The sequence below is a fragment of the Panthera leo genome, chromosome C2 (assembly GCF_018350215.1).
Source record: "Panthera leo isolate Ple1 chromosome C2, P.leo_Ple1_pat1.1, whole genome shotgun sequence".
NCBI lineage: Eukaryota > Metazoa > Chordata > Mammalia > Carnivora > Felidae > Panthera > Panthera leo.
The window spans coordinates 113,013,856-113,026,481 of NC_056687.1; the positions used below are offsets into that span (position 1 = coordinate 113,013,856).

Below are 12,626 nucleotides of genomic sequence, written 5' to 3' on the forward strand. Positions count from 1 at the left end.
AACAAACTAAATTTCCATTAGGAAAGTTTTTTTTTTTTTAATGTTTACTTATTTATTTTTTGAGAGAGCTCGTGCATGTGTGCGCGTGCGTGCACGAGTTGTGGAGACAGACGGAGAGAGGAGATCCCAAGCAGGCTCCTCGCTGTCAGCACAGAGCCTGACAGGGGCTCAAACTCACACACTGAGATCATGATCTGAACTGAAGTCAAGAGTCAGAGGCTTCAACCGTCTGAGCCACCTTGGAGCCCCGGGAAAGTTTATAAATAAATATATTACAGAATATCCATCCTATATTACAAATACTTACAAATCATGATTAAAGCAAGAAAAAGAACATTTTGGAACTTGTTTTAGAGTTATTTTCTTGTTCCTAAATCCCCCACCACTGAAGCAATGATGGACATGAATGGAATAGGAAGGTATCCCTGATCTAGAAGATATTTCTAGCTTCAACTGAAATTAGATTTTTGTCTGAGCCCACAGCAAGAAAACAGCTCTGTTGAGAAAGACAGCTTTTTCTGTTATTGTTTCTGTGTCAAGAGCCAAGCCTTGAGGAGTCATTTCTTTAGGTTCTGCCTGTCTGCATGGCAGCAAGACCCTGCTGCCTAGAGAGGAAGAAGCTATGATGAACAGGTTGGAGAGCATTTCTGCTCAGAGGAAGCAGCAGCTGGTTTTTGTGCTCGGAATCACATGGTCCTGGCTCACTCATGTTCAGCAGAGTCTACACGGAGACTTCTTTGCATGATGTCCACATCCAGGCGTTCATCTTTTTCTCTCCATTTTTCTGCAGCCAGGTGGGGAGGTGTATTGAACATGCTTACATAGCAAAGTATGGAAGCTGGTGGATAAACGTCCCAGCCTCCCGTCCTTTGGAGGAACCATTCCGAGGGCATTCTACCAATTTCCCTAGAGGTTCTCCAGTGAGCCCGAGCCCTGGTTGCCCTCAGCAACAACTAGCTCCATGATACACCTTGTTTTGCCCTTTCCTTCTTCTCAGTTCAGCACTGTTCCCTGAATCAATTCCTAAATAAATAACCTGCATCCCAACCCTTACTTCAGGCTCTACTTCTAGGGAAAACCAACTGAGACAGATGGAGTGTGGGAGGAAAGAGGAGAAAGAGAAGTACCAGCCCTTGTTTATCCAACTTTGGGAGCCCAAGAACATTAATAGCAGTAACCCATTTCCCCTGGCATATTAGACCAACATTTTTTGAAGCATTTTTTAAATGTTTATTTATTTTTGAGAGAGAGAGAGTGCGAGTGGGGAAGGAGCAGACAGAGAGGGAGACACAGAATCTGAAGCAGCCTCCAGGCTCTGAGTTGTCAGCACAGAGCCTGATGAGGGCTTGAACCCACAAACCATGAGATCATGACCTGAGCAGAAGTCGGACTCTTAACTGACTGAGCCACCCAGGCGCCCCTAGACCAACATTTTTTGAAAATAAGACATTAAATGGGATAAAAAGAAATATATCATAGTGCATAGTATGTAATAAGGGTAAGTACTGTTTTGTGCAACTTCTGTTTCAGGTGTGTGTGTGTGTGTGTACATGGTCACAATATATAACATATTTCTTCCTGTGGATTGCAGTCCAAAAAGATGGAAAACCACCGATCAAGAGGATACCACTAAATCCAAGGAGTCCCTGATCTGCTGCAGCAAAATTAACTAAAAATTTATGAAAGAATTTTAACGACATGGAAAACTACTTATGATTGAGACTGAGTGTGGTGGGGGAAAATTACAAAACGTTGAATACAGTAAGACCTCAACTTCGTAAGAGAAAAATTACGAAAAGACCAGAGTCATTCATTCATTTCCAGCTTTATCCATCATGAGTAAATTCCTAGAACACCATGGGTAATAAAAAGGCACTTCATTTGAAAAGAGTGTGCTCACATGGAATAAGGGAAACGCAGGAGACACAGAGCAGGGACCCTGTGGGTCTTGCTCCACGGTGCCTGGAGTCCCGTTTGCTACACAGAAGACAAGAATGATTTGTTGGATGAAAGAATGAAGCTAAGGGGGCACATGTTCACAAATCCCAATCTTAGAAGCACACAGCCTTGCCTGGCCCCAGGGAGGAGGGGGGTGCTGACTGATGGCCCTGCTTTATGCAGCTACAACAGCTGTATACCTTGCAGCATTTGCTGTGGCCTCCCGGGCACTTCAGACATTGCAGTTGTCACAGATCTTGCTGTCATCATCCATTTAGGAGACAATTCTGTGTCTGCTTTGAAAAAGGTGTGAATTTTTTCACTGCTTTATTGAAAAAGCAGTGCAAATTAATTGTTAATAAGGCAAATGGAATGCTTATATGACAACATGTTAATCATGGTTTCTTCTGGATAATGCAGTTTATAGGGGGCACCGAGATTAGTAGGGATTTAAAAGCCAAACCCTGTGTTAAGCTTTTTACTAGACCTGCATCTTATCCTCATGACCACCTGATGAAACAGGTACTGTTATCCTTATGTGACACAGGAGGAAAATGCTTACTATTAATAATAGTAAGTAATAGCTATAAAAGTAAGTAATAGCTATTGAGCAATAACTGTGTACCAAAAATTAATGCTGAAAGCTTTATGTGTATCATCTCATTTAATTCTCACAACCACCCTATGAAGGAATTCCATTTATATTCCCATTTTACAGATGAGGAAAAGGAAGGCTTTAGAGAGGTTACTTCTGAAGAGAGCATGAATGAAAAAGCACGTATGGTTGCCAGCTCCTGGCTGTTTCTAAGGGAATCATGATTGACCCTTGGCTAGCCCCTGGGAATGGTGGCCCTGGAGAGTTCTTTGTGTTGATTAATGATTTTGTATATACACCTGGAGCAACGAACCGTGTTCTACTAGCTTGTCATGTTGTTTTGAATTAGTGTCAAGACTGATGATGTGCACCTGGTTTCACTGTTGGGTCCTGAGTTTCGGTTGCCATGGCAGATTGGTAGCGAGATCTGCCTATGCAATCAGCCCCCACTTAAAGGTCTTGGACCCTGAGACTCAAAGAGGTTTCCTGGGGCAGGGACATTCCATACATGTCCCTGTGCTTCTCTGCTAGAGGGAAAAGACATCCTGTGTGTCCTTAGATGAGGAACAGCTTTGGAAGCTTGTGCCTCGAAGATATACGTCTGTTTCCTGACACTTTTGCTTTGTGTCTTTTGCTACCAAGAACCGTACCGCAAACACTATTGGATCTTGTAAATTCTCACCAAGTGAAACACTACCCAAGACCATGCAAGTAAAAGGTGGTAGAAATAGAATTCCAACCCAGCCAGCCACACTTCCAGGCTTGCTCTCATAACCATTGCGTTCCACCATAATACAGCTAGCGTATGGTAGGTCCTGCACTGAAAATTGGTGCTGTTATTATTGTGATTTACGGTGCTTCCTTTGTTTTCTAAATTTTCTTTGATTGAATATACATTATTGGGTAATCAAAGAAAGAGAAAGCCTAGAAATGTACTTGGTTAGGAAATAGAAAAAGAGGAGTTGGAAAGGAAACAGACCACAAGGAAGTAAGTTAGCAGGCTCCAATATAACCAAGTAAAGGAGCCGTAAGGTTAAGTGGAAGACACTTTTATAGAAGAAAATCTTCTCAGTCTTGGAGTCGGCAACATCAGACAGGACACACAAAATGCAAATCACAAAAGGAAAACCTGATAAATTGGGCCTCGTCATTAAAACTTTCTGCTCTGTTAAGATGTTGAGTAAATGAGAAGGCAACTCACACGTTGGCAGAAAATATTTGTAATGAATATATCTGGCAAAGAACCACTGTCCAGTACATACAAGGAATTCCCACAACTTAATACTGAGAAAATGTTAGAAGTGTGTAAAATAGGGGCACCTGGGTGGCTCAATCTGTTGAGCGCTGACTTCGGCTCAGGTCATGACCTCTCGGGTTTGTGGGTTTGAGCCCCTTGTGGGGCTCTGTGCTGACAGCTTAGAGCCTGGAGCCTGCTTCAGATCCTGGGTCTCCCTCTCTCTCTCTGCCTGTCCCCCACTTGCACTGTTTCTCTCTCTCTCAAAAGTAAAATAAACATAAATATATATATTTTTAAAGTAGTGGGTAAACTATTTCAATAGCTACTTCACAAGAGAAGATGTAAGATGTAGGAATGGAAAATAAGCACAAACGAGATTCTTAATTTGATCGATCCTTAGAGAATAGCAAATTAAAATCACAATGAGACTGCCTACACACACACCACAATGGCTAAAATGAATGATGGAAAATGGAGAACTAGAACTCTTATATATTGCTACTGAGAATACAACTGCTTTGGAAAAACAGCTTGGCAGATCCTTAAACATGTACTTACTACGTAATGCAACACTTCCACTCCTACACATTTACTCCCCCCAAAATGATAACAAATATCCACTCAAGTATTTGTATATTAATGTGCATAGAAACTTTATTCATAACTATTAAACCTGAAAACAACCCAAATGCCTAGACAAATAAATGGAAAAGGAAATTGCAGCTCCTCAATCCAATTGGATACTATCCAGCGATACAAGGAAATAGACCTGATACGTACAACAACGTGGATAAATCTCAAGGACATCACATTGAGCAAAAGAAGTTGACATAAAAGAATGCCTATTGTAGGATTGATTATATTGATATGAAATTCGTGTGGTTGCCTTGGGATCTTTTGGAATGATGGAAACGTTCTATGGCTTGATTGCGGCGGTGGTTATAGGAGTATGTATATGTATTGGTCAAAACTCAACCAACCACATGCTTAAAACAGGTACATTTTATTAAATATAAATTATCTCTCAATATTGTTGATTTAAAAAAATATATGTAAGGCAGCTCCTCCATCTAGCAGCTTGTGGCACTTGCTTTGACCCTGCCCCCCCTGCCCCCAGACTCAACCGGAAGCGCGGCCCCCAGCCACTCACTGGTATCAGATGCAAGAGCCTGTGCTGGAGTAAGAAATCAGGCTTCGCTGGAGGCATCCAAGCCAAGGTTGGAAAACTGCTTTTCCAGAAGAAAAAGGAAACCTCTACATCGGAAAAGGTGACTAATAAGCATACCTGAAGGACGTGGTTGCACAAATACCAGAATCTGATCAGATAAAACAATTGTGGGGATTTCCTGGGACCTCCAATAAACTTACAGAAACTTGTTTTTTGGACTTCACAAGAGAAATAAAACCTGAAGGTACCACCTATTCAGAACACTGCTTACAGAAATATTTCTAAATGACACAAAGAATATCCGTGAGACCCCAGGAAAATCATATTCGGGGGGATGAAGCCTCAGTGGCCAAAGCAGGACTCCTTGGCCAGCCACGACAGAGAAGTCCTCATGAATGGACTCTTGCCATCAGCAGTTACTCTAGAAATGAGGATTCATCTGACAGAATCCCCTGAAAGCAGCAGCCACCATGTTAAACTCTCATGACTGCTTGGAAAATTGAAACCACTGGAGACACAAAATTGCTATTTACCAGAAGTAATCAGATAGAATGCCTTATTTTTCAATGAAAATAATAAGATGCAACATTTATGGAGGCCCTAAGATTCAGCAGCTTGGTCACTTTAGTAGAAAAATCATTTCTAATAGTTTCTTCAACAAATATGTATATATAGCAGTTTCATTGAAAGAGGGGCCGTTAATTTTTTTTTCAAATATTGCAGAAAGGCAGGGAGAAGACAGCTGGAAAATCACCATTGGATCTATCAACTGGTGGTGACTAGGAGTTTCAAGACTACAAATTCAATAGCCCCGGGGGTCAGAAATCAGATTGTTGTACGTGAGGGGGGAATACTTGACATGTAGAACAAACTGAGACGCTTTGGGTCCCTGGAGCCCAAGAGGCTAAGCTCACACATAGCATATATGCTAACTACATAGCAATAAAGCCCAACCTACTGGAATACCAAACCCAGAAATCTACTCCGGCAACAGTCATCCTGTTGATTCAAGATATTTTGTAACCTTAAGTAGAGGAATGTCAAGAGTCTCTTCATCCCTGTAAGAGGTTTTTTAAAAATCAAAACATTACTTATCTTTTCAGCTTCCTTTACATTCTTCTCTCCATTCTCAGCAGAAGGCTTTCCCCTCCTAGTGGGCTTAGAAGGCTTCCTCTCATGTGGCCATAAGGCTTCTCATCCATCTTCTCATCTTCCGCCGTCCCTCTCCTCTGTACCAGGAAGACGGAGCCTCCTCCAGTTAAAAGCTCTCCCCTGCCTGTCGTGGGAATATTCTAACACCACTCAGCTCTTCCACGACAGTGCCTTCCCTTTGCCTCTCTTGGGGGCTCCCAACCCCCAAAGCGATTTCTCCCATCTCTTCTCGGCACCAAAGCTGCAAACTTCTCGCGTTAGTCAAACCCCTCAGTCGCTATTTCCAGATCATACTTTCCCACAATCTGGCTTCTTCATCTGCCCCAAGAACTTTCCCTCATGCCAAATCCTGTAGGATTTTACAGACATAGGCTCCCTAAGGTTTCTACAATATTTGACGTGAAGGTCTAACCCTGTCCTTTTTAAGGGTCCCTTTTTGGCTTCTGAGAAGCCCTTCCTCCCAGTTTCCATGCTAGTGTTCCACCCTTCCTTTTCATCCTCCACTAATCTTCTGACCAATCAGTTTGGATGTTCCCTTGAACATCTAATGTTCTGCAACATTCCCTCCAGCCCTCCTCCCCTCTTGGGCAGCACTTCTCAAACTCTAATGGGCATATGACTTACCTGGGATTCCCGTTCAAAAGCAGATTCTGATTCAGTAGGTTTGCGGTGGAGCCTGAGATCCTGCATGGCTAACGAGCTCCCATGGGAAGCTGGTCCAGGGACATGCTAAGTATCAAGATCTTAGAGAACAGAGCCTGCATCCAGATTCAAACACTTTCAAACTCAACAACTTGAGATGTGATCAGTCCTACATGAAACATTCTGAGTCACAATTTAAGTGCCACAAAAATGAATATTCCATGAGGATTATCCATAACCTTATTATTTAAATTTTTTAGGAACAAGCAGTTTTCCTCAATATAGTAAAGATGGGTAGGAAGTATCAGCCCCAATGTTTCAGGTAATTAGAGTCAGGTTTCCATTAGCAAATAAGGATGGTGCAATGAGAAGATCAAATTAAGTGAGGAGGAGAGGGTTCTGCCTAATCCTTAGGCTGGAAGTCACCTGAAGTGCAACAGTTTTTTCTAGAATATGTATTGATCACCAAGTGACAAGAAGATTCAGTCACTCTCATTTCTGAATAAGCCGAACTTATATCCCCTCACATATGATTCTTCAATTGCATCCACTGCCTTTCTTCATAGATTGTGCTCTTCAACTGGCATTTGATTTTAGATTCATCCTCCCAGACCCATTCAGCTAAGCCAGTAATTCAACCTTGATGCGATGTCAATGATCACCCGGGAAGATAACAGTCACGGTCCTTCCTCGGGACAAAGCTTTGAAAGGCTGGTTTCTTTCATCTCCTTTCCTCCTGTGTATTAGAAAGATTTCTGCCACAGTTGGAGAATTCATTCAATAGCATGATTTGGGCTTGGTGATTATGAGATGCCTAAGCTGCACTTTGTTATTTAATCATCTACAAAAAAAGGGGCCATTTATTGCTCCTGGTACTTCAGCAGTAGACAGACATTGGATTTCAATTCAAATCTTCCATGAGTCCACTGAAATTATGCTCTGAAGAAAATAAGGTGGCATTAGAACATGGGGTACTTGGGAGCAATTTCTTGATGAAAGGCCTTACCTACTGAGGATATTATTTCAGGCAACTAAAAAATAAAGACTGAATTATAAAGCAATTTGTGTCAAGATGCAAGTAATAGCTACTGGAATAGCAAATGAATGTAGTATTATCACTGCTATTGAAATGAGTCAAAATTAATTCACAGTGAACTATTTTTCTAAAGATGGAAAGAATTTATGGGTTTACTATCACGAACCCCCAACATTAGATGTTAGCATGTCAAATACTAAATGCAAATATTCAGATAATTAAATAAGGTCAGAAGAGGATAGGGAACAGAAATTTTCCTTTTAAGTTCATCAGGCAAAACCTGACACCTCTTTGAGTTATCTGATTGAGAATAATTAATTGTAGACAGAGATGAAGTCAGACTTGATCTCACGGTAACCGAGCATTTCTCTTTCTGTTTCTGTGTTCCGAGCAGTTAGTCCGAGGAGCGATTCCAGGCTTGGAAGAGGTACTGTTTAAGGCGTACCATGAGAGGAAGTACATCTCTTTTCATCAGTAAATCTCTGCTCGATTCACCCGATGACAAATCTGCATTTTCACATTTCAGAGACCTAAGCGTAAGACCGCAAACGGTCCAGGCATTGTCCTGTCCACGCTTCCTGTCATCACCAGAGTCCCTGAGGGAGCCCTGTGGCTAGTGGGAGGCATGGGAATTGCAGTAAAACACACCAGGGTTCAAGTCTTGGCTAGGCCGTCTGCTGACTGTGCGATTCTAAGTAATTTCCGTAGCCTCTCAGAGATACAGTCAACACAAATGGAGTTAATATCACCTAATCCGCAGAATGATGAGAATTAAACAAGCGAACACACGCAAAGCACTTCGTCCAGTCAATAAAGGGTTGCAGCTTCTGTCGCCAGGGTCACTTCAACACTTCATAATTACCATGCTGAAAATCTACCTCGTTCCTCCATTATCTGTGGAGCCAAGCCCAGTGTGGCCTGAGGAGCAGCAACCTCCAGATTAGTTCCACTTCCACCCCAAACTAGTTAACTCACTAATCCCTGAGAATCCTGATTAGTTAACTCACCAATCTGTGCATATCCTCTGACTAGCTAACTCACTAATCCCTGAGTATCCTGACTAGTTAACTCACCAATCCCCGAGCACCCTCTGGGCTTTCCTATTTCTTTCTTCACTCATTCAATTTTTCATTAACATATTTATTAAATATTACAGAGTAACCCTGAGGAAATAGGTATTAGGATATGTGCAGAGGTACCAAAGGTTAGTAAGACACGGTTCTTCCCCTCAAAGTGGGTCCAGTAGGAGAGACAGCTATCTGTATAAGTATTTATAATGTAAGGGGAAAGCTGTTGTAAAAGACAAAGTGCTGTGAGAGCACGGAGAAGGAAACGTTTAATTCGGATCTTGTTTTTTGCCTTATCCTCAATGTCCTCCTCTATCTCTATTATATAAATCTTATTCAACTTTCAAAACCAAACAGTTCCAAGCATTGATCTCTTCAGCACATATCATGTGCTTTTCTGAATGCCTAGTCCTATGCTTTAGGCTGAGCAGTATTTAGAAAGGGTGTTTTACATCTCTGAATGGCTGCTTATTTATTATGTATCACATATTCTCTTGTATTCTCAATCATGCCATCATGTGTCTCTACTCTCCAATTTTTTGTGTTCCTTAAAATCAAGGACTGGGTCTTTTTGGATGAATGCCCACAGCAGCTAACAAAGCTGAAGTGGATAGTAGATGATCAATAAATGGTTGTTTATTGCCTCTCAGTCTAAATACCAAATTTAGTCTGAGGTTCAAACTAAATTCTGGAGAATGTTTAAAGGAATGAAACTGATTTAGGCGTGCCTGGGTGGCTCAGTCGGTTAAGCGTCCGACTTGGGCTCAGGTCATGATTTCACGGTTCGTGGGTTCGAGTCCTGCATTGGGCTCTGTGCTGACAGGGACGACATGCTTGGGATTCTGTCTCTCTCTGTCTCTCTCTGCTCCTCTCCCCTGCTCATACTCTCTCTCAATAAATAAACTTAAATATTAAAAAAAAAAAAAAGAACTAAACTGATTTAAAATGATGTGTAAACATGGGCTCTTGGTAGTGGACACCTGTACAAAAAAGATGGAACAGATTCTGGTCAGATACCAACAAATTCAGCCCTATCTCTGCCATGGCATTTTTAATACAAGATGATTGGTTCCACTATTTGACACTGAGAACGTTTTGTCCTAGTATGTATGAATAAGATCTTGTCACCAGAATGTCATTCACATTAATGAATTTTCATCTTCAAAGAACTGATCCACAATTTCCCGGCAAATGCCATTATGATCGTTTAAATCCTTGATAAACTGTCTATACACTGTAGTGAGACCATTTCCGTTTTTGTTTTATACTCCCATTTCTATTTTACTGCAATTATTTTCACCGGGATCAGTTCTCCCTGATGTAAAGTTTCCGACCGAAGTTTGATTCACCATTCAAGGTTTTGTCCCTATCAAACTTCACTGATTATGTTTTTAGCACTTTGGGTTTTCTTTTGTTGCCCTCATTTTTACTAATTCCAATTTTATCTGGGTCAAACCGGACAGATCCAAACGTTATTAAGAAGGTCTAAAGTCTGGAGTTTTATGTCATGCGGATAATTTCTACGAGTCTAATTTTCCACATCAGCTTTTAGTTTTCGGCATCACCAAGAAGCTATCATTCCTCAGCAAGCTCTGTGCTTTGTAATAAATTTTACCTGTGAGCAGAATTAGCCATTGTCAGCTGATTATTTCACACAAGTCCAACGTTTTGCTAGTGATCTGGTCATATTGTCCTTGGGGTGAAAACAGCACAGTCCAAACGGTACTGTTAGTGGAGAAGGATCATGATTTCCTGCTTCAGAGGTTACACATTAGGGATGCAATAGCTTCCCCTTTCTACTCTTATAATACAAACACCCTTTGGAGGAGTAAGATGTTAAAATATCAGCTGGTGAGAGGCAAGCCACCGAGAGTGTCTATCCTGCGAGACTGCCAGGGTTCCAACCCCATTTCTGTCCTTTACTAGCTGTGTGGCTTTTGACAGTATACTTACGAATGTGTGCCTCAGTTTCCACATTTTTCAATTGAAACTGTAAGGATTAAATGAATGAATAAGCTCAGAACAACACCTGGCACCTAATGACACAGGTAAAAATTAAGTTCCATTATTACTATTAGAGGGGTTGCTTCAATGTCCTCCAAATAGACTGTTTCATATCTTTGTTCGACTGTGCCTCAGTTTCCTCTTCTGAAAAATGGGGTATTACCTACGCCGTAGGATTGTCATGCAATCTGAATGTGTAACACATGGCTTAGAACAAGTGCTTCACCCTGGCACAGGGTGAAGTGTTATACAGTGCTATGTTTCTGCTAATGCTTTTTTTTTTCCACCTTCAGATGAGTGGGTTTATGACATCCCAAGAACCCATGAGCTAGTTTCCATAGAGAATATTATGGAGACCGCATAAGGAGCCTAGGGCCGCAAGGCGAAAGGGTGCTATCAAATAAGTACAAAAATACATTAAAAGCAAAAGAGAACTATCCAGCTATTTAAAATGATAATCTCTACAATAATGTAAGCTTCCTAAGGGTAGGGGTTGTTGTCCTTTTTGTTCTTTGCTATGTATCCAGCATCTAAAACAGGGGCTGACACATCTTAGGCAGTCTATAAATATTTGCTGAATGAATAAATAAATGAATATGAAGACGGTGTGGCAACATTGGAAGTGTTTCTTGTACGATATTAAGTAAATAAAGCAAGACATAAAATTATATTACACTATGATGACAACTTTGCAGACATACACATGCATATGGTGACCATTAGACAGTAACGTGTAGAACTGAAAATGATTGTGTTGTTACTCTGTGATATTGTTACATTGTCTTTTTATATGGTAAAACAAAGAAAGTGAAGGCAAAAAGGTCCTAAAGAAAAATTATAGCTATGTCATAACTGTATATAATGTAGAGTACCATACCCCTATCCTTTTAAAGTTGGTCTTGAGAAGTCTAATTATGACCATACCCAAAAACAAAAACAAAAAAAGGACTTAAACCAATGAATTGGGACCCTCGATTATTATTATTATTTTTTTACTTTCTGATTTCAAGAGAAAAGCACAAAGGTACACAGACATAAATGAAATACATGTGATGTATATCAGACACAGACACACACACACTTTTTCAGATTATATTTCGAGCTGATTATCCATTCAACACAATCTCCTAGGCCGTCTACATCCACCATACAGTACAATGAGTATTTATGTTCATAATGATCTTTCTGGGGCACTGCAAGGACTTCGATCATCAAACAAAGATTCAATTACATTTACCACCCTACACTTCCTAAGGCATTAAAGAAGCTAATGCGTTTTAGAAAGATTTTTCTATGGAAAGATTTGAACAAAGGGTGTCGGGTTAATTTTTAGTTAACCAGAAAATTTAATTAACCGGAATGACTCGTCCCCTGAACATTCCCATTAAATGAGGTTTTATTGTACTTTGATTTCTGAAATCTTTGCCTAGCTTCTTCCTATTAATAGTGGCTGCTGGAAAAGATAGAATTCTTGAGTCAAACTGCTTAGGGAAGATTAGATTGTTCTCAGTATTAAAAACAAAAAGACAGCAGGTGGAAAAAAACCCACATACTCTTCTTGAATGGCTCTTTGACTATGCTGGACTTTGACCCTTAGAAAGGCTGTGTGAAGAAATCAGCCCAGTAAGAGAAAAAACAGGAGTTTGGGGTCTTATAGTTTCTATTTAAAGCTATATTAGTGTTATAAGTCTCATTTTGAAAAAATATACATTAGCCATTAAAAATTAATTTATTTTTATTTGTTTTCCGGATTAATGGTCCTTCTAAAATAGAAAATTGAATGAGGA

At 40.6% G+C, this 12,626-nt stretch overlaps 1 protein-coding gene across 1 annotated transcript; it reads left to right on the top strand.

Annotated features, from left to right (window-relative positions):
* Positions 1-396: 396 nt before the first annotated feature.
* LOC122229330 (mitochondrial import inner membrane translocase subunit Tim9-like) lies at positions 397-5,394 on the top strand. Its single transcript, XM_042954375.1, has 4 exons — positions 397-419; positions 4,888-4,949; positions 5,051-5,182; positions 5,252-5,394. The coding sequence occupies exons 1-4, from the start codon at positions 397-399 to the stop codon at positions 5,392-5,394; spliced, it is 360 nt and encodes a 119-aa protein (XP_042810309.1).
* Positions 5,395-12,626: the final 7,232 nt, after the last annotated feature.

What these genes read in the sequence shown, in the direction of transcription:
- LOC122229330 (XM_042954375.1), top strand. Translation starts at nt 397, where the DNA reads ATGGACATGAATGGAATAGGAAG. An exon ending in ATGCAAGAGCCTGTGCTGGA is followed by an intron (nt 4,950 to 5,050) that starts GTAAGAAATCAG and finishes GTGACTAATAAG; the next exon opens with CATACCTGAAGGACGTGGTT. An exon ending in AAGAGAAATAAAACCTGAAG is followed by an intron (nt 5,183 to 5,251) that starts GTACCACCTATT and finishes CCGTGAGACCCC; the next exon opens with AGGAAAATCATATTCGGGGG.